The sequence below is a fragment of the Copadichromis virginalis genome, linkage group LG20 (genome assembly GCF_057382275.1).
Source record: "Copadichromis virginalis isolate Kocher_CV1m ecotype Utaka linkage group LG20, C_Virginalis_male_GT1.1, whole genome shotgun sequence".
In the NCBI taxonomy this organism is placed as follows: Eukaryota; Metazoa; Chordata; class Actinopteri; order Cichliformes; family Cichlidae; genus Copadichromis; species Copadichromis virginalis.
Window position 1 is genome coordinate 19,720,607 of NC_140637.1, and position 23,320 is coordinate 19,743,926.

General features: G+C 39.7%; 2 protein-coding genes across 2 annotated transcripts in view; one reads left to right on the plus strand and one right to left on the minus strand.

Moving 5' to 3' along the window:
• The first annotated feature begins 252 nt into the window (after nucleotides 1-252).
• Nucleotides 253-1,631, plus strand: spmip11 (sperm microtubule inner protein 11). Its single transcript, XM_085444670.1, has 4 exons — nucleotides 253-454; nucleotides 1,021-1,197; nucleotides 1,281-1,404; nucleotides 1,488-1,631. Exons 1-4 carry the CDS (start codon nucleotides 268-270, stop codon nucleotides 1,534-1,536), a joined length of 537 nt encoding a protein of 178 aa, XP_085300796.1. The 5' UTR covers nucleotides 253-267; the 3' UTR covers nucleotides 1,537-1,631.
• A 3,747-nt stretch (nucleotides 1,632-5,378) lies between these two features.
• Nucleotides 5,379-23,320, minus strand: part of adcy6a (adenylate cyclase 6a) — a 53,608-nt gene continuing 35,666 nt past the window's right edge. The window contains exons 5-24 of the mRNA XM_085444299.1: nucleotides 22,398-22,519; nucleotides 21,625-21,736; nucleotides 21,275-21,402; nucleotides 20,983-21,141; nucleotides 20,343-20,484; nucleotides 17,539-17,667; nucleotides 17,413-17,441; nucleotides 17,180-17,327; nucleotides 16,974-17,071; nucleotides 12,277-12,364; nucleotides 12,062-12,178; nucleotides 11,819-11,971; nucleotides 11,527-11,702; nucleotides 11,254-11,274; nucleotides 10,869-10,898; nucleotides 10,547-10,679; nucleotides 10,088-10,351; nucleotides 9,796-10,000; nucleotides 9,575-9,699; nucleotides 5,379-8,310 (exon numbers count right to left, since the gene is read on the minus strand). Coding sequence (XP_085300425.1) covers nucleotides 8,182-8,310; nucleotides 9,575-9,699; nucleotides 9,796-10,000; nucleotides 10,088-10,351; nucleotides 10,547-10,679; nucleotides 10,869-10,898; nucleotides 11,254-11,274; nucleotides 11,527-11,702; nucleotides 11,819-11,971; nucleotides 12,062-12,178; nucleotides 12,277-12,364; nucleotides 16,974-17,071; nucleotides 17,180-17,327; nucleotides 17,413-17,441; nucleotides 17,539-17,667; nucleotides 20,343-20,484; nucleotides 20,983-21,141; nucleotides 21,275-21,402; nucleotides 21,625-21,736; nucleotides 22,398-22,519 — 2,508 coding nt within the window. The 3' untranslated portion in view covers nucleotides 5,379-8,181. The remainder of the gene's footprint in view (nucleotides 8,311-9,574; nucleotides 9,700-9,795; nucleotides 10,001-10,087; nucleotides 10,352-10,546; nucleotides 10,680-10,868; nucleotides 10,899-11,253; nucleotides 11,275-11,526; nucleotides 11,703-11,818; nucleotides 11,972-12,061; nucleotides 12,179-12,276; nucleotides 12,365-16,973; nucleotides 17,072-17,179; nucleotides 17,328-17,412; nucleotides 17,442-17,538; nucleotides 17,668-20,342; nucleotides 20,485-20,982; nucleotides 21,142-21,274; nucleotides 21,403-21,624; nucleotides 21,737-22,397; nucleotides 22,520-23,320) is intronic.

Genomic DNA, 23,320 nt, shown 5'->3' on the forward strand with positions numbered 1-23,320 from the left:
AGAAATTAAATTTACTGCTTTTGAGATATAGCAGTATCAGTAGTAAAAAGAAATTCTTCATAACGTTAGCGAAACACAATTTTATAATCACTATCTGTTTTGTCTTTTCTAACTGAACCTTTTTTATGCCAATATGATTACAGATTTTTTCTTTGTAATGATGTGAATCCAACAGATATACGACAGCCCTAACTCGCACCAGACATCTTTGAAATCTAGCAAGTTATTTATCATTAAGTTGGTTCCGGGTAGGCGGGGCTTGTTGCCATGGTTATGTGTAAACGGAAAGTTCTGGTTTATTTACAGGGGGTTTTGTCTCTGGTGTGTCTCTACGGCAGGTTCGGGCAGACAAACTGCAACGTTATGACCTTTTTTGGTTTGACATACCTGGGTTATCAGAACCCGATAGGCGATAGAATGATACTGAATCCCCGGGGACCGTCTAATCCTAACGGTAAGGAGAGCTTTGCTTTCGCTTATGTGAACAATAGGTCTGAAAGCGGGGCTTGGTTGTCTTTTGGCCTAGAGTTACCTAAAGGTTTAGCTACGTGGAAAATTGGCTCATAATTTCAAAACTCTTCAAAAAGAATAAAAGATAGCAGTCTGTATTTGGAGTTCATGGTGTAGACATTTGATTTATGTCTACACCATGAACTTTGATTTTAATTTATTAATACCTAATTTATTTTCACAATCTTTTGACTTTTTATTTGGTCAGTAAAATAGAATTAAATTACACTCAGTAATTGCTTCTCCCCTTTGCCTTCAGAACTGCCTTTATTCTTTGTGGCATCGATCCAACAAGGCGCTGGAAATATTCCTCAGAGATTTTGGTCCATATTGACATGATGCCATCACACAGTTGCTGCACATCCCTGATGTATATCCGTCAAATCCCCAAATTTGCTCTATTAGATTGATTGTAGCAGCAGGCAACTTAATATTGTCCTTTAGGGCCATTGACAAGCTTTATTAGACCATATTTAGTTGTAACAGCAGTGGTAACATATCTCATTACAGATGGCAACAGCAACATCAAAGCCGGGATGCCACCTTCTCTTCAAGAACAACCGAGACACCTCAGATGTGTAGAGGACTGCCAACTTTCTGACCAGCCTCTTCCCCACAGCACTGACATACACAATGGGAGCCATGAGAGATGCGAAGCGATGATTAAGCGGCTTCAAACACCTAGATGTGAGTAAATATAACAGATGTGAATGTTGATGAGTAAACAGCTGCATCAAACAATGAGAGCCTTGGTTTCCTCTGTTCTCCAGCTCCAAACCAGCTCTACATGGTGCCTCTGACAGAGAGCCAGAGGTATGGCTGGATGGTGTCCAAGAACCCTGAGCCATGGATGCTAGTCAGACGGTTTCCTCGAAAGAACAGCGAAATGACCAAGTATGTAACATTTTCAAATCAAATAATTTTTTTGTTTTATTTTTTATAACATGTGAGTGAACTTGTTTTTATTACTTTCATAGGTTTGTTAAAGAAATGTTAAAGACGGACCCGAACTTCAGCCTGTTATGAAAACTTTTGCAGTAACACAAATTACCTCACACATAAAAACAGCAACAAACATGATGTGAAAACGTGAAATTAAACTGACAACATGCACACTTTTAGAGGTTTTTTTTTTTTGCCTCATGCAATAGTGTTAAGCCTATTTTTGTAATGAGTGTGCTCTCTTTTTTTACATTTAAGTAATTCTTTGAATGACATGTACAGTATTAAGCCTTTGTAGAAAGTTACTGCTCAGCCAGTTTTTGGAGGTGTAAAAATGTTGGAGGGTTGCTCATTGGAGAAAAACAAAAGGGTATTCAGTCTTAAAGTTGTTAAAGCAAGGAAAAACAGGATTTGCTTTACTCCATAGTAAGGTACAGGGCCATTGATGCATCACTAACAATAAGGGTCCTTACATCTCAGATCATTGAATTTTTAGAACATTTTCTGGGCAACTATCTCTGATTTCTGTCATAATTTTGTGTTTAAATCATCTGGACACAGCAACCTTTCCTTGAAGACTAGTCATTTCAGATGAGTTACTAGTTTTTTTCAATACATTTAATATTTTTTTCTGTGTTTATTTTTACTTGTTGAATTTTAATGCCTCTTATTATTTTTTAAACTCAGTATGACTTATCTGACCCTTCCAGGCCAATGTGCATGCATATAAAGTGGGTGTGAAAAATGAAAAAAGTACACATATATTTTAAGTTATTGTCTCAGTTTTAATTTGATTACAGTTTGGAAACTATTTGGATATTTTTTCTGTTCAGATCTGCTGATATTGTTGTTTCTGTGGTATAACTTGTATCATATTTGCTAAATCCAGCACGAAAGTTGAATGAAAAGAGCATTTCCATAATTTTTATCACCAAAAAAAATCATTTTTAGAAAATGTTTTGCATGTTTTAGTTACAATTTACAGATTGCCACTAGTCATTTTTTGCATTGTTAATTTCTTTTTTGTGTGCTCAAATATGGAACTTTACAAGACTACTTGCATATTTGTTCCACATTGCATGGCAAATGCATTTTCTGATATTTTTTTTTTATGTATCCGTCCCAAATTATAGGTCATGATTTATTTTTATGGTAAGAAAGACCAGCGAAAATTTCAGGCTTTTGGTTTTTGAGGTAATCATGTTCAAACATTGCCTCAGATTTCAAAGTGTGGGAAAAACATGGTGGAAGTGGGCTGACGGACCATCTAAAAATATATATTTATCTTGAAAAGTATTTGATATATAAATGGGCATTGCAATTAAAAACTCAGAAATTCCAGCTTCAAATGGAACTCACCATTATAGTCACCATTAGAGTCGCTTTGGCGATTCTTGTATTACCTCCTTACACAGAGGATACACTGGAGCATCCTTTTTGAAAGGAAAAGAGATAATGCCAGCTAACAGTTCATTTTTCATTCCATGCCATGACGTGCTGATATGTTTTAAGACTTCCAAAACAACTTACATTAAACTCACGCCTGATATTCTTGTGATGTCATTGCCTAGTATGAAAAAAGTTGCATAATTAAAGATAATGAGCTCTTTTAAAATGATTAATGTGAATTGAAGTTTTACCATAATTCATGTGTTAGTTGTGTTCATTGCTGTATTGCATTATTTAATATTTCCATTTATTAAGTCATACAAAGCCTTTAAAAAAGGCATCTAATTTCACCTTTTTAGCCAGTTTTTTTTTTCTTTAAAGTACCAACCTTGGCAACAAATTAAGATTTTTTTTCACCAGTGGTTCTCATTTACATGGCATTAAAACAGCCCCATAAGAAGACAAAGAGAAAAGATTTAAGATGTGGATTTTGGGTTTCACCACAGCAAAACCATGTCAGCAACATCCCCTTTGTTAAGGAGCCATGTGTAAGTGCAGTGATTCCTAAAATAATCAAATAATAACTCTTACAATTACTTTCAGAGTTGAGATGCTCATGGTAATTAAGGTTGGTTACTTACAGTTAAAAAAAATATAATTAAGTTTGAAAGTACATATTTCAATTTAAGTCATAAAAAAAGCAGTGTGTAAGCAGTGTTTGTAGACTCAGAAAGTAAGTCTACAAAGGTTTCAGCTCTGTTACACCAGGTGAGGGATTCTGTCACTTCTGTGCTGGAATCTGGGAATATAAACACATGTTTGAGCGAATTTAATCTCTTATATATTCATCTCATAAAGTATGCATGACCGCAAGTTCACAAGTTGCAGTAACTGATCCTGAAACCCAGTCCTTGAAGACTTCCTGTTTGGCACTGGAAATCAAAACTGCCAACTAGTATGTGATGACTGAGGCTTCCTATTTCTTATGTGTCTGAAATATATTTACCTCCTCCAGTGCTGAAGCAGTGAAATCAGTACAGTATGGGCTGACACTGGGATCCTTCAGCAGAATGATAACGGTTTGTTCCCTGAAATCTAATCGTGTCACAATTTATGTCTTTGAGAAACACAAAACATAAAAAGATTTCCCTTTCCGTTTATACTCAGGTCAGCTAGTTTCTGTGTTTGTGCTGTGAATGGTTTCTCCTGTCTCTTCATGCTCATTTGTTGGCTGTTATACATGCTGGTGCTATTATGACTGCCTCAAAGGCCACAACAAAGAATGGAGTCACACCACCCACTGAATAGGGATTACCAAAGGTTTATTAAACTTAGTAATAATCATGGTTCATGTAAGGCTGTATCAGTGGTGCAAAGCCATGAATGGATGGCAGTTGTATGTTTAGAAACTGAATTAAGATAATAGGTCAAATAAAACAAAACAAAACAAAACAAAACAAACAGGGTTGCCATTGCATGGAGGCGGTGCAAACACTGTCAGCAAAGGAGTAGTCGGAGTGAAGACAGGGCGAGGTCTCAAAAGGCAGGGTTCAAATGTCCCTGGCCGGGTGTGGAGGGCCAGGTTTTCCAGGAAACTCCTGCAAAACACACACACACACACACACACACACACACACACACACACACACACGGCAAACCTTGCACAAAAGCCTGTGGCCATAACAGATACCAACAGTTAGAAATCGGTAATATCCACCCAGTTATTTCCCCTTATCCAATTTGAGGTCAATGAATCTGACCCTCAAAGGTCAGAGGGGCTGGAGCTTATCCCGGCTCCCATAGGGTAAGTGGCAGGGTACACCTTGGCCAGTCTCTCAAAGGGCTAACACAGTGAGACAGACAACCATTCACATTCATACCTATGGTCAATCTACGTGAACCAATTAACCCCACTAACTGCATGTCTTCAGACTGTAGGAGGAAGCTGAAATACATGTAAACACCACACAGTAAGGCCCTGAACAGATGGTGGATTTAAACACAGGAAATACTTGCTGGGAGGTAAAAGCACTAACCGTTACGCCACTGTGCTGCCCTCAGCAGCTTATATATGCCGATAATGTTGGTGCACTGATCATCAGGAGTCTTTTCTCATGTTTCCTGCTGCTGTTGCCCTTTACCTTTGAGAATACCTTGGTTTGAAGGCTTGTTTCCTACACATAAAAATGATGGATTTAAGGTCCCCCTACATAAAAAATGTGATCTAAAACCCTTTTTTCTTACAAAAAAGGAACTCAGGTCAATTTAGTTTTAATTATATATCACAACAGTCACCTTAAGGTGCTTTATATTGTAAAGACCCTACAATAATAGAGGAAAAAAAAACCCCAATAATTAGACAGCACCCTATGAGCAAGCACTTGGTGACAGTGGGAAGGAATAACTCCTTTTTAACAGGAAAAAACCTCTGGCAGAATAAGGTTTAGGGAAGCTAAGACTACTGGAGGTTTCTATAAAGCAAAGATAATGACTGAGTCACATTCAGCATCAGGAGCAAAAATACAGTCACACAAAACAGCCATTGATTTTTTTTTATTTTTTTCTTCAAGGGGAAATGTTATTTTTCTCTTTGTCATAGTCCTCAACTCTTCTCGTCCTTCAAAACTTTGCAAAAAACAAAACAACAAAAAAAAATCCCCTTTTCAACTCTTCCAACTCAGGGAAAAATACAAATAAAACAAAAACAAATACGGAAGGATTCATCAGGCCTGAGCAAAAACACTGTTTCAGTAGTATGGGGACAAACCTTCCTTCCCTCTCCTCTTCCCTTCCCCTCCCAAAAGCATCCCAAGAGTTAACAATCAACACAAGTCTATGGACAGCCAATAGAAATAGAATACATACAATGAACATCTTTATAATAAACTCAAGTGCATTTTATAAACTCTTTGCTTTATACGAATCACTCTTCATTGGTCACAGTTCATGTGATAGTTGGTGATCTCCGTTGCATTACTGTCCTCTAGACGCAAGCCCGAGTATCATTGCACAGGAGGGACCAAAAGCACAGGGCTGCGTGAGCTGGCTTTGGTACAAACGTGATCAACTGTTGGTTGCCACTGCTAAGTGTGAGGGAAGAGCTGAGTCAGGGCTGATCCTACAAATTAACAGAAAGCTGCGCCCGGGGGAACCAAGACCTTTACAACGATGAGAAAGTTAACGTAAAAAATAATAATAATAATGTCGACGAGCCCTTGTCCCTCTTTCTCTCTCTCTGCCCGAACATTAGCGGTCCAGGCAGGGAAAGCAAGCACACTTCCCATTTAGTGTTAATCTGTGATTTGTTTTATGTCAACTTAAGGCAATCAGACTCAGCAATCAGTGCTTTCATTTTCCACTGAGGCGGGTGTAATAGGAGAGAAAATATGTGAAGGCCTACCAACTCGACCTTGTCCTCTTTAAACAGCGTAACACGAGGGATGCTGTTTGTTACCACTGAGAACTTTAACGTGTGTGGAGGTCACCGAAAAGCCTGGCTGAGATTTACAATACTGCAGTAGTGGCATGAATTTAAAAAAAAAAAAAAAAGCAAAAAACAAAAAAAGCACAGTGATTCATTTGTAAATGTGTGTGTGTTTACTGCTATGCTTATGTGAGCATACACCACTTGGGCTCTGCTGCAAAGGCAGCTAATGGTTATTACTTACTATACATGATCACACCTATCGTCAGCTTAAAAATACTGTACTGTACATCAGGACTGAACAGCAGAACTCATTGGCTGCAGTTGATCAGTTGGTACCAGTGAGCTGGAGCTTTACGACTGGCATTTTACAAGAAAGCGTGCTGGTCTTTGATCCTCTTCATCGGAATGGAGTCATCATATTAAGCATAATAATTAATCAGAATCATCATAATAATAACAACATTAAGAATATACAAATGATGGATACAGAAGTGATACAAAATACCCTACGCTGAAAACGAACAAAAATGAAAACCAGATACCACAATCAGACATGCTTCAAAGCAGTTATGTTTGGCAAGAAAGCAGTTTCATTGTATCATAAAAACCTCACAGTGAAAATAGTTATGCCCCTTCAGGATTACAAAGCACAGTATTCAGTTAAAATCAATATATATTAATTTCCTTCATCTATTTCTTCTTCATAGAAGAATCAGGCTGTGCGATACCGATGCATTGAAATCCAAAGTTTCTCCCCCTCCCCCCCCGAAGGCTCTGGAACGGGTCTCGGATCTAAGTTCCTTCATTTCCATCTGTACCAAAACAATACCTCTCTGAAAGGGAAGGAGCAGTCGATGTCGGTGTACTGTCACGGCCGAAAAAACGGCTCAAGCTCTAAGGAACCAATCGGATGTGAAGTGAGGATGAAGAGGGGCCAAATCCTGGCTGGCTCTACTTTTACTGCTCAGGTATAACCTTCTGATAACATCCTTAGTCGTCTTTAGTCAGTTTTAAGTTAACCTAATTTAACAATCGAGGTCAGCGTTTGAATTTAGGGTTCGTGATATGCTCTTTGCTGCCTGAATGACAGACGAAATAAATGTTTTGTACATAGTCTAAAAAAGGGAGGGAGCAGACTTTGTGGCCAGCATTTGGGCAGAAAGACGGAGGGTTCAGGCCCTCTGCTTAAATAACAGAGGCGGAGATCATTGCTAACTCTAGCAAGAACATATCCACACGTCTTGCCTTGCTTTTAGTAAATACTTTAGTCTTTGGTCAATATATTCCTCCTCAGTTTATACATATATTCATACACACACAAATATGCATGTACATACACACTTAAAAAACGTGTAATAGACTGGATATTTGTGCCCGTATGTTTCCACACTTTTTCATAAAGGACCCTTTTTGCACAAAACATCGAGATCGAAATAAATAATTAATGCAGAAATAAAACATGAGTACCTGTTTGTAATTCATGTGAAATTAAAAAAAAAAAAATACAGAATAAGAAAACAAACGAACAAAAAGACCCAAAGTAAAATAAAAAAGTAGCCGTATGTACAGCGTTAATCTTCTTTTGACACAGGCTAAAAGGCGTTTTAAATAAACAGACTTTGCATCTTTCAAGAAGCCTGAGAGAGAGGCTAGACATGAGAAAAACACGTGTCCTTCGACATGTACGGGATCCAAAACGGCCGTCAAACGAGAACATTTTCCTCTCATCTAGAACACTTTCCGTTTGAAGTCTTCAAAGTTTCTCTTTTTCCCCCTCTTTGCTCGGGATTCAAGTGGTGGCGTCTCTAGTTCTTAGCCGCTCGCTCACACCGCGAGTCCTCGCTCAGTGGTGCCGTGTCCTTGCAGTGGGGGGGTCATCCCAGCATCTGCTGCTGCTGCCGCTGTCTTGGCTGCTAACTGTTGGGCGGTCCATCATTCAGGAAGTAGGTTGTCATTTCGCCTTTACCTTTTACCTTTACGACCCCACGACACTCAAGCACGTAGCCTTTGCTTACAAGCACCTGGTAGAGGTCTGTGGTCACCTGTGAAAAGATGTACACAACGATTTACAAAAGAGCGCAATATTTTAAAAGCAGTCACTTCAAACTCTTCGTCTGTTTTTGCACTGATAAACTTTTATTATGAAGCTGACAAAATGAAGTCAAGAAATCTTTACATTTAAAACTGAATTAAGCAACTTTTAATTTAAATCGTATTGATGCTGGTTAAAATGTAAATAATAACACTCATACCACTAAATCTTACCAAAAATATTTTTAAAAAAAATCATATGTGAAATGTTGAAACTGAGATATTTGAGGCCTGCTTTGTTGTTTTTTTTGGGTTTTTAAAAAAAAAAAATTATATTCTGGTTTTGTTTTGTTTTTCACATTTAAGACAGTGTCTCAGCTTCCGCTAATAGATAAAAGTTTTAAAACAAATTTTATCTCACCGTTTACAACTTTACAATGCTAGCAGTAGCTTTTGCCAGTTTTTAGGGGGGGGAAATCCACTGTCCACAAACACTTCAGCACTAAACTGAAGAGAGACACAGTAAGCAAAAGGCTGCTGAGTTTAGAGAAGCACTCAGCAACTAAAAAGCTCAATATCTGCTCAATAAATTTCTCTCAGAAAAAAATGCAAATAGTAAGCTGCTTTGAGTTCCAATTTTTATTTGACTAATGTTAGTTTTGTGAGTTTTTACTTCTTTATTGTTCTAGTATACTGCGATCTTTAATATCATGATATCGAGTCTCTTGCTGTTACTTTACTCTTTCAGTTCTGTGATGTCTCTTGTGTTCTTGTTTGAGCCTCGTCTATTGTCTGCATAATAGTCTTGTTCCCTGCGTTGTGCCTCCCTCAGTCTCATTTCTGCGTTTACGCTTTGTTCCCTTTGTGTTCATGTAGGTCTCTTACATTCTGCTAAGTGCTTGTATTCATATCTCTATTGGTCTTCTTTGGTTATTTCTTATTTTACTTTGAAGTTTTGGTTTCTTTTACTTCCTGTTTGTCCTCTGTGTATAAATAGTCCTGCATGTGTCCTGTATTTGTTACTTATGTGCAGTCCTGCGTTTTTTATTGCTTTAAATTTTGTTTTTGTTCTGTTTTCATCGTTGTTTCTATATTATTTCATTTCAGTATTAAAGCACACCTGGACATCTTATCTCTAAAGTGTTTTTATTTCACATTTCTACAGCAATCTATAAATGTGCAGATATAAAATATTACCATCAAATCCACCCAGTGATATTTGATTGCTCCCTAATAACCTATCCGGGCTGATTTTATTAGTTACAAGAAACCTACCTGTATGCAGTCAGGTACACCTGTGCTATCCATACGACTGGCCACATTGACTGTGTTTCCCCAGATATCATATTGAGGTTTCCGTGCTCCAATAACCCCCGCAACCACCGGCCCAATGTTCAGACCTGTCAATTCAAGACAAAAAACAAAAAAAAGTTAAACTGCACCAACAAAACCAGCAATGTATAACCACCGTGTTTCCTCCTCTAACTTCCTCTTACCTATCTTCATCTGGAAGTTGTTGAAGGAATGCTCGTTGATATATTTCATCTGCTCTCTCAGTCTCATGGCATAGTCAGCTAGTGCAGTAATATGGGAACGGCCTTCTTTGTCATAGGTGGAGTCGTTCAGACCTGACGCTGCCATGTAGGTGGAACCGATGGTCTTGATCTTCTCTAGCTGCCTGTACTTCTCCTCACTGATGATCTGAGAAGTAAGGAGATCACAGATGGTGACTGCACCTGAGAAACAAATGACGATCACACGCGGCCTTCCGAGACAGGCTGAGTTTACCTCGTCAAAGTCTGCGATGATCTCGTTAAGCAGCCGGAGGCATTCTACTCCCTCATTATTGGCCTCCAGCTCCACGTAGAACTCGGAGAAGTTGCTGATGGAGGCGAACATGACGGCTACACACTCACAGGACTGGTAATACAGCTCGTCGTTACGCCGCTCACGTGCCAGGAAGTGAGCAGCTACGTCCTTCGGTAGGATATTATGGAGGAGGCGACGATTGTAGGCTTGCAGCTCCTCCATCTCCTCCTTCTCCTCTGTGGCCTGGAAATAGAGGTTATTTATTAACTAAATCAGCTCTTATAGACACAGTGATATAATAATATAATAATTAATTTCAATTAACCATACAACAGCTCTATCAACTTTTTACTCATGGACATGTTTGAGGTATTAATGGAAGATCTTTTAGGTTAACATTGTCAGGTGGCGCCCTCTAGCGGACCCTGATGTCCATACCTGTAATTTCCACAGGAAGTCGAGGCGTGCAGTAGATTCAACCTGTTGGGCGTGCAGGTACAGTGCCAGGACAAAAACTGTGAGGATCACTGGAGTCATGACCCTCAGGGACACTTTGGTCACAACAAACGAGCTGCGGAGAGAATGACAAGCAGTGAGATTAAAGAAAGACTACAAAAAAACATTAAACAGAGAAAGAAACAAGCAAAAAATCAACAAGAAAATAACATTTAAAGAAAGGTGATGTTTAAAATTGGGCAAAATACATTATAGTAACTGAACAAGATGCAAAAATTAAAAGTAACATTGAATGTAGGCTTACCACTGGTTTGTAGTTTCATTGAAACTGGGCCTTAAATTAAAAAAAAAAACAACAACTTTTAGTCAGTAGTAATAAATCATTTAAAATGATGATGCAAGAGATATTTACATCAGCAGTCTAAGGATTTGATTTTGATATCAATTTATTTCATGCTACATATTTGCAGCTAAGGTATAAATGAAAGTAGATTTTTAGAAAGAGACAATGAAACATGTTTTAAACTGTGGATTTCAATCTAATGGAATATGTATGTATAGAAGTGAAGTGAAGGAATTAAAAGCTAAATCCACAAACCGTACTTTTTTGTTTGTGTTCTGACCAAAAAATTCAATGGCAAAGGTTTAAATGCAAAAACATCAATAATAATTTAAAAAAAAAAACTTACCACTGAGTTTCATTTAAATCACTAAAAACAGACAGAAAGATTCAAATATATTAATAAAATGCACAAACTTGATTTCACTGTTGTACATGCTCGAATTCATGAGTAAACAGAAGCAAAATCAATGAAAGAGCAAATAAGGGTATTTTAAGTATTTTGATTTATCCTTAAATTACTGAAAATAAAAATCTTCCATTCCCTTTCATCCCTTAAATTATCAGTACAAATGAAGTAAACCCTCTCGGTGACTTGTAATTTCACACTTGTTTCACTTACATGGCATTGGAGGTGACAAAGAGGTCTGCATTGTCAAACAGTGCTACTTGTGGCCACTCCACCAGCAGCAGGAAGGTGAGCTGGATGAGCAGCATGAGGGCCAGCTTCCCTATGCTGCTGATCTGCAGGAACACGGAGCAGGCCAGCAGCGTCAGCAGCACGCTGTAGCTGAAATACTGACACAAACAGGAGGCAGCGGCGTCACAAGCACGCATCATCGACGATAGGTGTCAGGAAAACACAAATGCAAATCTGAGACTCTTCTTTTAAAGCGTGTGGACCGTTTGCTCACCTCAGGAAAGGGGCAGGAGGGGCCTCGGCTGGGGCAGATCTCTAGACCCCCCTCGACGGACACATTCAAGCTGCGGATCAGACAGGGAGTCACCGCAGAGGTGTTCAGCTTCTCAGCGACGCATTCAGCCAAACCCGTGGTGTCGCAGGCAAACTGCATGAAAGTGAAGCAGCACGACTTCAAACAATGTCGCACAAAGTTAGCAGATGCGCTTAATTTGTTTAGCGATAACTTTGATCTCACCATATTAACGAAGGCAGAGATAAAGACGAGGATAATGGAGAATACTCCGACCAGCGTGCTGTTGGTGCGAGACTGGACAATCTTCTTCGAGACAGTCTGCATCGCAGCTGGAAAAATCTACGAGCGGAAATGATGAACATGTTAAATACACGGTGAAGGCAAGAAAAAGAAAATGAGCGCAACATTTGGTATGGAGTCCAGGTGACCTGCTCTACCTTGATGCAAGAGTATATGGCACAGATGAAGAGGATGTTGGCGAGTATGATGAAGATACTGATGTAGATTCCCAGCATGACCGGGGTGCTGCAGGAAAGAATAGAGAACACAGATTATAAAAGGACATTTAGGGTTTTGTTTTACAATCATCATTATTATTATCTAATTCAGTAAAATTTCAGAAAAATACCCAGTTTATTTTTGGCATTTCATTTTCAAGGAAGAACCTTGAAAGACCCTTAAGGTTTTTCACAATATCAACATTTTTTAAAACAGTTTTTAAAAAAAAAACAATCAATCTAAATATATTTATACCAAAAAATCATGGTCTAAAACAGCGGTCCCTAACCACTGGGCCACAGACCAGTCCGTGAGTCGCTTGGTACAGGGCCGCAAGAGTTGAGGCTTGGGTGTGAAATTTATGGTTTTCGGGGTTTTTATTGGTTTTTAGTGTTATTTTTTTAATGTTTTTATCGTTAACTCGGTTTCCCCAGGAGTTTTCCTGTGTGTTATGAATAAATCTTCTTTTTTGGGGGTATCGGCACTGGTTTTATTTTGTTGTATTTATGCGCGGCACCTTAAAGGCCGGTCCGTGAAAATATTGTCGGACATAAATCGGTCCATGGCGCAAAAAAGGTTGGGGAACGCTGGTCTAAAATGAGTGTGGGGGCTTTAATCCATATTTGTGAACATCTGGAAAAGCCCAGCAGCATGACAGCCTGTAACTCTAAGGAGGTAGGATAACTAAAAGTGTACAACCAGTGAGTTCCTCATCAGTTCTTATTAGTCACTAAAGTGGGCGGAGCAACCCTCGGGCAGGTTCAGTTCACCAACATGTGCAACATGTCGTTCAATCACGTTTTACTGGAACGGTGTGCATCAGTGGGGAAAGGTCAGACCAGCAGTCAGTTACACATCAGGAGTGATGTGTATAATAAACTGCACTCAATCAGCTGACAACAGGGGGCTCAAAGGTGACACAACTTGGACATAAAAGTGGATTTCAGGAGGAAATGTTGTTGCACTGTGAAAGTTTATATTGTCAAAACACATTGGGAGCTTAATAGGGGTGCAACGATACTCGTATCGATATTGAACCGTTCGATACAGTGCTTTCGGTTCGGTACGCATATGTATGAACAATACAAAATTTGTAATTTATTTTATCAACTTTCCTTCTGACGATGCTGTCTGTGTTGAGCGCTCAGTGAATCTGCGTTCGACTACTCCGCCTAGGCTGCACTGTCCAGCGCAGATCCACTGAGCGTTCAACACAGACAGCATAGTCAGAAGGAAGAGCGCAGGGCAAGCTAGCGAGACAGAAGTTAAGCTCTCCTTGCAACATGGCAAATTGAACCTCCCCCACCCTCATTCAGATCTGGCGTTTGGAATTATTTTGGGTTTCATGTGACATATGACCCTGAAGGTAAGCGAGTCATGGACTAAAGTAAAACAGTATGTTGGATGTGCCACGCAATGCTCAATTACATGGGTGGGAACTAGTGTGTTAGCGCAGTTAGCTCGTTAACGTGTTGGCCGTCTAGCCCCACGCACGGGGCGATCAGGGGTAGCTCGTTAACGGAGATTTGCCGTGTTGTGGCGTTAACGTCATTTCAACGAGATTAACGCTGACAGCACTAGTGGGAACACAATGAATATGACTGCACATTTATGCCGACATCATCCTAGTGCAAAGACAAGTGGAAGCAGACAAAAACAACAAACATGCATGCTACAAACTTTACCCGAGTCATTTAGACAGCCGTTAGCACATGATTCTCCTTATGGGGACCTGATATGTTTAATATTGTGGCGAGCTCAGACAAGGAGGAGACGGAGGTATCGTTTGGTCTTGCTTCCCGTGAGCTAGCCAGGGAGCACAGCCGTTTATTGACATCTGCAGAAGAACACTACCGATAGCTAACTGCTCAGCGCGGCAACCGCACAGCAACAACAATAACACACAGGGCGCCCTCTGACCCCGGAAAGACACATCGTCGCAGCGAGAGGGCGTCATCCGTCACTATGGCAACATAAACAAAACATAACTGTACAAACAGAACCCCGAACAGCCCTGACCCGCTACAATATGCTGCTGAGAATATAGCCCAGAAGAAGGGTATAGTATAGCTTTTATTTTGGAAAGAGCCATTTCTCTGTAATAAACTCTCTTTTTCAAAGATGAGTGATTCCTCAATCAGATACAGGGCTTGCAAAATCGCTAGCCCGACGTCCCGGGGCTAGCTTTCACTTTGCAATCGCGCGAACTGTGTATAGAGAGCGACAGTACTGATTGGTGAGTGATGATAATTTGCGCACCAATTCCTCTGACATCGTCTTATCAATCGTTAGCTTACTATGCAAACATGACAAGTGAAATCTCCCGCAGCAAGCTTAAACATATGAGAGGTTGATCGCGCAGAGAATCACTGACCGTTATGTGTGTGTGTGTGTGTGTGTGTGTGTGTGTGTAAAAGCAGCAGGATATATATTTTAGTTCTGCTGAGCCAAATAAGACAGGTCAGGGTGAAGAAGTGACAGCCAAAGAAAAGCTTACCACAAAACGGAAAAGTTATGACAAATCAGACTATAAGGCAAAAAGAAAGTGCAGCTTTATGGTTTCATGGACAAAATAATTTCTGTGGCTGCAATATAACGAGCTATATAACCGGGGCTGCACATAAGTGGTCCGCAGGTGCACATTCGCTGTCAAAAAAACAACAAAAAAAAATGCGCACAAGATATGAAGTTGCAACGCGTGTTTGCATACATAAGATTTTCTGGAGGAGGACAGAAATTTGTTTAGAACTCTTAAAGATGTCGAAGAAGCTCCTTTAAGCAATTACTTTGGTGTTCCTCCACCTCCAAAGAAATGTCAGAAGGAGTCCGAACCACAAAAGAAGCTCTCGGAAAAGTGGTTGCAGGAGGTGAGCTGGCTTCAAACAAATGATGAACGCACAGAGAGGTGGTGCGGAATGTGCCGTGAAAATCCCACTCTAGTGGACAAAAACAGTGCTTTTTATATGGACGCAAACGCGCGTTGCAACTTCTTATCTGGTGCGCGTCTTTTATTTTGACAGCGAATGCGCACATGCGGACCACTTATGTGCACCCGTGTAAATAACATAATGTTCTGCCGGGTGTGTTGTTGGTTTTCTCTCGATTTCTGAGTCGACAAGCGCCTTTGTTACTGGGACCAGTCATTTTAAGAAAGGCCCCCAAATGCAAGAAATGCATTATTGCGCAGTCTGCAATATCTTTCCCAGAACAAACACCAATTGCAAATAACATACTAAAAATAAACCTGAAAAATCTGTTTAGAACAGCGTACTATGTTGCAAAGAGTGAACTACCACTGGCAAAATTTAGTAGTCTTTGCAAACTTCAAAAAGCAAATGGCCTAGATCTTGGTTCCACTTGTCTCTTACCTGTGACTTCAGCGGAAATTTCAAATTCAGGATCTGACACAGACTGATTCATGTCCTACACAGTTCTTACAAGTTCATAGAAATTTCTGTTCAATTAGAACCAAGTATTTGAGTTGATGATTGTAATTTTTATACAATGTTGTAATTTGTTTTTCAACAATTTTTTGTTGAATGTTTTGTTTCCTTTACAATATTATACTTTAATGTATAATATTGTAAAGGAAACAAAACAGGAAACAAAATATCAATCAAAAAATTGCTCTCTTTTTTTATTCGGGCTACTTACATTTATTTTGGGCTACCAAAAACTGAAGAGTCCCTGCCCGAAGGGCTACCAGGGATTTTGAAATTTTGAGAGCCCTGAGATATATTTATTTTTTTCATTACTTTTGTTTCAGCAACATTAAATTTAAAAACTGTACTTTTGAGTTAAAATATATATTTATAATTTTAATAAATGACAAATTAAAAAGGCATGAACATTTTTTTTGTATCGAAAAAATATCGAACCGTGACACCAAAGTATCGAACCGAACCGTGAATTTTGTGTATCGTTGCACCCCTAGAGCTTAAACACTTTGGCGTGAGAAAAAGCTAGATATTTCAGAAATAAAGATGAAATTATGAAAACTTTTTCATAATGAAGCCTTAGAATTTCTACATTAGCTGCAACAGTTTGGTCTTTATGCTGAAACCGACAACATTTCGCCATCTTTAACCATGGCATTTAATTTCTCTTTGATATTTGGGCTGATTGGGACCTCATGAATGTAAAAACAAATAGTTTTTTTACAAGATTTTTGTTTCTGAGAAAAATGAGATCCATAAATGAGGACATTCGTTTTAATTTTTGATCGAGCAGTGGCAATATCATGTGCTTGTACATGAATATCAGGCCCTTGTAGAGCAAAATTTTGTATTTTGGTCTAGGCAACCCAAAATGTGACGTCCAAATATGTGGACGCCAGGTCCTAGGAGGTTAAAGTCAAAATACGAACGAGATCAGATCTCATAAATAACATCAGCATGTTTGTTTTTGTTTTTTGTTAATAACTTAAAATGTTTTACATCATTGGGGTTGTGAGATTTTTTTCTTTTAATCAATCTTATCTGTAAAAGGACAGATAAATCATTTCAGCTGTGACTCATGCAAAAGTACTCTCACAGAAACCAAGAATAGCTACAAATGAGCCTAACGGGTCCCCTTGATGGGGTTATACACAGAAGCATTCGCAGTAGAGCATTATGGGAATGGGTGAAATACTCACTGTGGAAAAATAACAATCTGTATGAAGGATATGAAGCAGAATACCAGCAGAGTACAGGCAACATAGCCTCCAAAACGATCGTCCACCTTCTTGGAATACTGCACAAAAAAAAGAAGAAATCAGAAATAATAGGAGTAGACTTTTCCACACATGGCTGATATTTAAGATAAAAAGCTTTAGCAATAATGAGGCATCACAGTTTTAACCTTTTTCTCCAGACTGGAAGTCTGGAAGGTGAGTAGAAACTTCTTAACGTGGTCTTTTCTTAGCTGGTCGATGCTGCGAGCGTCAATGGCCCGTCCCAGAAACTCATCCACCTCATCCTCTGGGTTCATGGCTTCCTGAACGCCACGGCTGCAAAAAGAAGAGGCACAGACTGAGCAGGCGATAACAGGGGTAACCCAATCAGGCAAAGTGGTGTGTCAGAGTCCGTGCTTACTTGTCTTTACTGGAGGTTTCATCAATCCCCTGGAGAAGAAAGAGAGCAGACAAAATTATGGTTCTGGCAGAAAAGCTGCAGCGCCGCTCTGTCGCTGTGAAGCAGCGCGTCGATGTCGAGTCTCACCATTTGTCTGAAGACTTTGGAGTCTTTGGTCCTGGTGAAGGTTCTGTCGGGAACCCAGCGTGGCATCAGCCCCTCGTTAGAGTTGGCTCTTGTCCGCTGCATCTTCGCCATCATCGCCTTCTCCTCCTTCTGCTCGGAGAGAACAACACGAAGGCTTGACCAACTGTTCTCGTGCAACACAACATGGAGAACGACAAAATGTGTGACTGAGGGTTTGTTTAAATTCTGGCTTTCAATTTTCCCACGAGGCAGCTCGGGATCTTCAAGAGGACTTCATTCACAAATTATGCTTTTTCAGCTCTGTTTCCTTCAATAACTATTACATCTTCACTATCTGTTATATCGCCAATGTGCTTCAAAACCTTTGTACTTTAAAGTAGTTCAGAAATATAAAATGATTTGAAATGAATCATTTTATTAAGCACTTCATTTTTTATTTTGCCAGCACAACTGGGAAAAAATAATTAACACCCTACTGTTAAGATAAGTGTAACCTGCTCTTACACAAAACTCTTATCTGATGATTTATGTTATAATAATAAATGCTTTATAACAGGTATGATGACTCGGTGATTAGCCGTGTCGCCTCACAGTGAGAAGGTTCTGGGTTTCAAACCATCGTTTGCATGTTCTCTCCCCTGGTACTCTGTCTTCCTCTCACGGTCTGAAGACACCATAGGAGCCTAAATGCATTTTTATAATTAATGGAATTGTGTTTATTTCATATTCAGTGTTTCCAATGTAATATGTTAATACTTTTTAAATTGGCAAGACTTCATTGTTTTAAGCAAAAGTGAATATTCATGTTCAAAATAGGATTTACAGAGATGCAGGTTAGCTTCACTGGCAAATCTAAATTGATTGTAGGTGTGAATGCAAGCGTAACTGGTAGACTGTCTCTGTTTTCGCCCTGCAACAGACTGGTGGGTGTATCCTGCCTCTTGCCATAAGACCGCTGGCACAGCCTCCAGTCCACCATGATCTTAGGTTGGATAAATGGAAGAAAGTGGAGGGATGTGTTCCTGTGCTCATGAATACAATGTGGAAAGAGGAGAAGCTGAAAGTAGGCGTTTGGTGAAGGGACGTGTTTGTTTGCGCCTTTTGATTTTGAGACTATAGATATCAGGGGAAATCCAAACTGTGGCCATATTTAATTGTGTTCTTTTTTTGTATAATGTTTCATCTTATCAAGCTATTTTGTCCTTTCTTATTGTATTTTACTCAATTTGAGCTGTTTTACAGGTTATATAATGTTTTAGCCAGAATTCCCCACTATATTTTATCCTATGTCATCTTACATGTTCCTCTTGGATTAGCGGGAGGTTGCTGTTTTTCCAGCTGCTGTATTTCCTGGATTATATTTCATATTTCAGCAACACCTGAAGCAACACACTCCCACCAACTCTTCTTTTGGCTTTAGAAGACAGGCCTGTTTTCTTTGGACTGATCGCCTGCTAAAGCAACAAAACTCCCAGTTTGTCAGTGGAATGGTATTCACACTGTATCTATTAAATCTATCTGGTCAAATTATGCCCTTAACATTCATAACTTTCATCAGACTTTCTGAAAACCTTGCCATTTAGACAAGCAGATGATTTTTTTACTCTTGAAGTTTAATTTCATGGAATTAGTCAACAAACTCAGAGCCAATATCGAACGTTGTAGAGTGCTGCCTTTAACTATGACTGTCAGGGTGAACCCTATTAAAATGGTGAGTTTACTGACTTTACTACTTTACCTACTTGTGGCTACAAGTCACACTGAAAGTCTAAGGCCCATCTACACAAGTCCAGTAGGGTGGGAGGCCTTGGGCTTCTTCTTCCTGAGACTCTACTACTGGGCAGCCAATTCAAGAGCCTTTGTTTATTGGAAGTGGATAGACCAATCCAGTGATGCAAGCAATGAAGATATCCCCCTGTGGGTACACCTTGAGACCTCAGTTGTTAAAAATGCATCCTCTTACTCTGTTATTCTCCAGCGCTGCAATCACAGACAGGCTCCTAGTGTCTCCTTACATGTCCCACTATGGCATAACCATTCTTTTATGCCTGCTCAGCTGGATGAGGTGTTAGATGCAGGTAGATGCAGACTGTGACTCTGGCAGATGTGTTACGGACGAGCATCATTTCCTTTATACCAAATACGGTCTTCCAAATGAGCATGTATTACACATTACACATTACTCATTACTTATATTTCTCATTTTCTTACTCGTTACTTTACTTTCTTGTTACTCTGTGAAATCCCTGTCATGTTGACACATATACAGTACGACTCTTCTTTTAGTATTTATTTTTTGGCCCTACGCGACTGGCATGTTCTCCAGATGGACTGGACCATAGCTTGGTGATTTTTTGATGCTCCATAGAAACCTTTAAGTCTAAATCTCCATATACCTTTGCATATTAAATTAAGGTGGTGTTATTTGTTATACAGATGGAAGAAATGCATAAGTATAAAACAGATATTCAGGGTAGATCTAACAAGAGATGGGGGCCTTGTCTTCAGCGATACCAAATGAACTGTCACAAGCAGTGACCTCTACTTTTTCCTCAAACCAATAGGATGTTGAATTTTGTTTATTTATTTTATTTATGTTCTTGATTCAGTTTTCTTAATGGCAATACTGTCATGGCAGTCATCTGATCTCTATGTATATTTTTAGTGTGTGACGACCTTTTTGTTGGTCCCTTTCTGGTGGGTTTTTTTTCAGGTTCGACTAGAAAACTCTGACCAATGTCTCAATTTGGTGAAGATTTCCCCGCCTACACCTCTTATATTTGTGTGTATGTTTGTGTACTGACCCGTTTTTGGCTGCAGCCAAGGACCAGGAATGTCTCAATGCTGTTCTCCTTCAGATACGCATTCCTCTCACCTCCAAAACCTGGCTCCACCTCATAGTCCCCATTCAGATACTGCAACGTGGCCTTTGTGATGTGGATCCGCCTGGCAGGGACGAAAAGACCAGGAAGTGGCTTTATGTGGGGTGTTTATTTTTTTTTGTTTTTCACATTAAAGGCATACACAGGGGGACAGCAGGCATATATTAATAGCTCCAGAACTGCTGCTGAACATAAGTCAGGAACATGTTAGAAATGAATGAAACAATTTCTTTTAATTTGTTGTAAAACAACGTTCAAGAGCGCAGAAAGCTTTTCAAGTCAAGTCTCAAAATGGCCTTATCACTTGTACTTCTTGAAGTTCAAATATGATATTTTCATAACAGGAGAGCTTTTAACAACCTCCGACATCAGTACGAACTGTACCACCACGGAAAAATATGAATTCCAGACAGCAACAAATTATTTTTGAAGCAGTAGCAATTTAAAAACATCAAAACAAAACAAAGGGTAAAAAAATGATCGCAGTAAGTGGCCGTGCATTTGGAGTTCTTAAAACACTGTGATAGTTTTTACAAACTGTAAACGCTTCTCTCGCTCTCACCCTGCTTTGCCTCCCGCCTCCATGTGATTGGCCAGCGTGACATCATTGGACCACACATCAAACTGCCACTTCCTGAGTCCCAGCACGCCGCAGTGCACACGGCCACTGTGAATGCCGACGCGCATGTTAACGTTGACCCCTGTCACCTCACGCACCAGCCTGGAAAACAGAAACACACACACACAGACACACACGAGTGTCTCATCAGCAGTGGGAGGAATATGCAAAACACTGTAAACAACGCAGAAACAAACACCACATACAGGTGCATGTATACACTGTTTTTACTCACGAGATGGCCTCTATCATGTCAACACCCATCTCCACGCAGCAGTGGGCGTGGTCAGCCCGGGGTTCAGGCAGCCCGGACACGCAGTAGTAACAATCACCCAGAATTTTAATACGGAGACAATGATTCTCCTGAGGAAGAAAAGACAACAGGACAAGATAAAAATATAAATAAAAACACATATCCATACAGGAAGCACTTCATACTTCTCACCTGCTTTTAAACTTAAAACAAAGAAACACAAGAAACAGCAAAGGATAAAAAAAAATCCACTATCAACACTCTAAAACAACCCCTTAAACTGCCAAACTATCCCTTTTAGAAACAGACACAAGTAACGGAAGACTGCTTACCGACGCCAGTTTGTCAAAACGGGCAAAGAGCTCGTTTAGTGTCATGACCAGCTCCTGAGCCGTGCACTGAGACGCCAGGCTGGTGAAACCCTCGATGTCTGCAAACAGAATACTGAGGACGAGATGAAGAGGAGCAAAAACAAAACACAGTTAATCCTCGATCATGAGAGATAAAAACCTACGAAGCTGATTCAGTTTGATTTAGCTACACCTCAGCGATATACTATTGCATTATGTTACTATCAGGGCAGATGACCTTGAGAGAGGAAGGGTGTTTGACCTTAAAGCATCTGTGTGTGTGTGCGTGCGCGCGCGTGTGTGTGAGGGACCGAGTGCACCGTGTTTGCTCAGTGCTGTAATTGAATGTGTGCTGAAGCTTTCCATCTTTGGGGATTATCTTATCTTGGCTGCTGGTGATTAAGTATTCCCTCACTAGTGTTAATTAGCCTCCACTCTGCCAAACCACTCTACCGTCTTCTGACTCTGTGAGCGCGCTCAAACATGTGTGTTTTTGTGTTTATGTGTGCACCAACGTGAGTTAGCCATTCTTAGGATGAATTTATGGTATGATTTTGTTTATTTTCTCTTCATTTTATGGGATTAACAAAATCCTAACAGGCTTTTTAATGCTTTACAATGTCACATGTTTTTCAGTGTATCATGATATGACCTCTCTTACAACAATTATAGAAAAGAAAGACAATTTAGTAGCTAAAATCTGAATTCATGGGTTAAATGTTACGTTAGGTGTTGAGGCCACACGCCCGGCTGACCTGACATTGTCGTGTTTCTGGATATAGATCTTATGAAACATCATGTCTTCCTTCTTGGCATTGATGTCAGCCTTCATCTCCATGGCAACATGCCTCGGCAACACTGAAAGCAACAGACGTTCCTGGAAATCACAAAAAATAAACAAGGAAATGCAGATCTTGTCAGTCACAATTTTGTGGTTACATTTCTATATATGTGTTTGTGCCTGTGTTCTTATTATCCCATTATTTACAGAGACATTTAGAACTCATATCTTAGAGTGAGTAGCTCTGTGTGTTTGTGCTGTGGTAGAAGTCCAGATTTAGGCAGACAGGACGTGTTTTTTCTGATTTGTCTAACAAGTGTTGTCAGTGCATCCAGAGCCTGATATGCTGCACTTTTCTGCGCCCCAGATGTTATCCTTAAACTATCAAAAATAAAAGGGTGCCCTTTCCTTTCATTATCATGAACATGTCGGCATTTTTCTTTCCATCGTTCACAGAGGAACATCCTGTCAGCAGCTGAAAATACTTATCCTATCCATTTGAGAGACAAAAATATGCTTTTTAGTCCTCTGGATTCAGTAGCATGAGCTAAAAACTACATTTGTTTGAGGAAGTTACTTATTTCATTAATTCAGTTTGTCTGTTGGCAGGAGAACACAAAGATTAATGGACAGATTTGCATTGAGTTTGCAAGTGAAATTTTTCCCAAGTTAGAAGCCTTAGACAGATATACATATATTTCTTTATATAGTTTTATATAAAGATGTCTTTTGTAGGACCCAGGATTCTGTCGGAGCACCACACAGGAAATGGATGTCGGCACTGAGCGTGTATTTATTGATACCCTGTTTTCTGGGTTGGTCTATTGTTGCTGATCTCATATGCTTGTTGCTTCATTTTATGGACACTGTGCTGTGAGATGGTGCTAATTCTTGGGT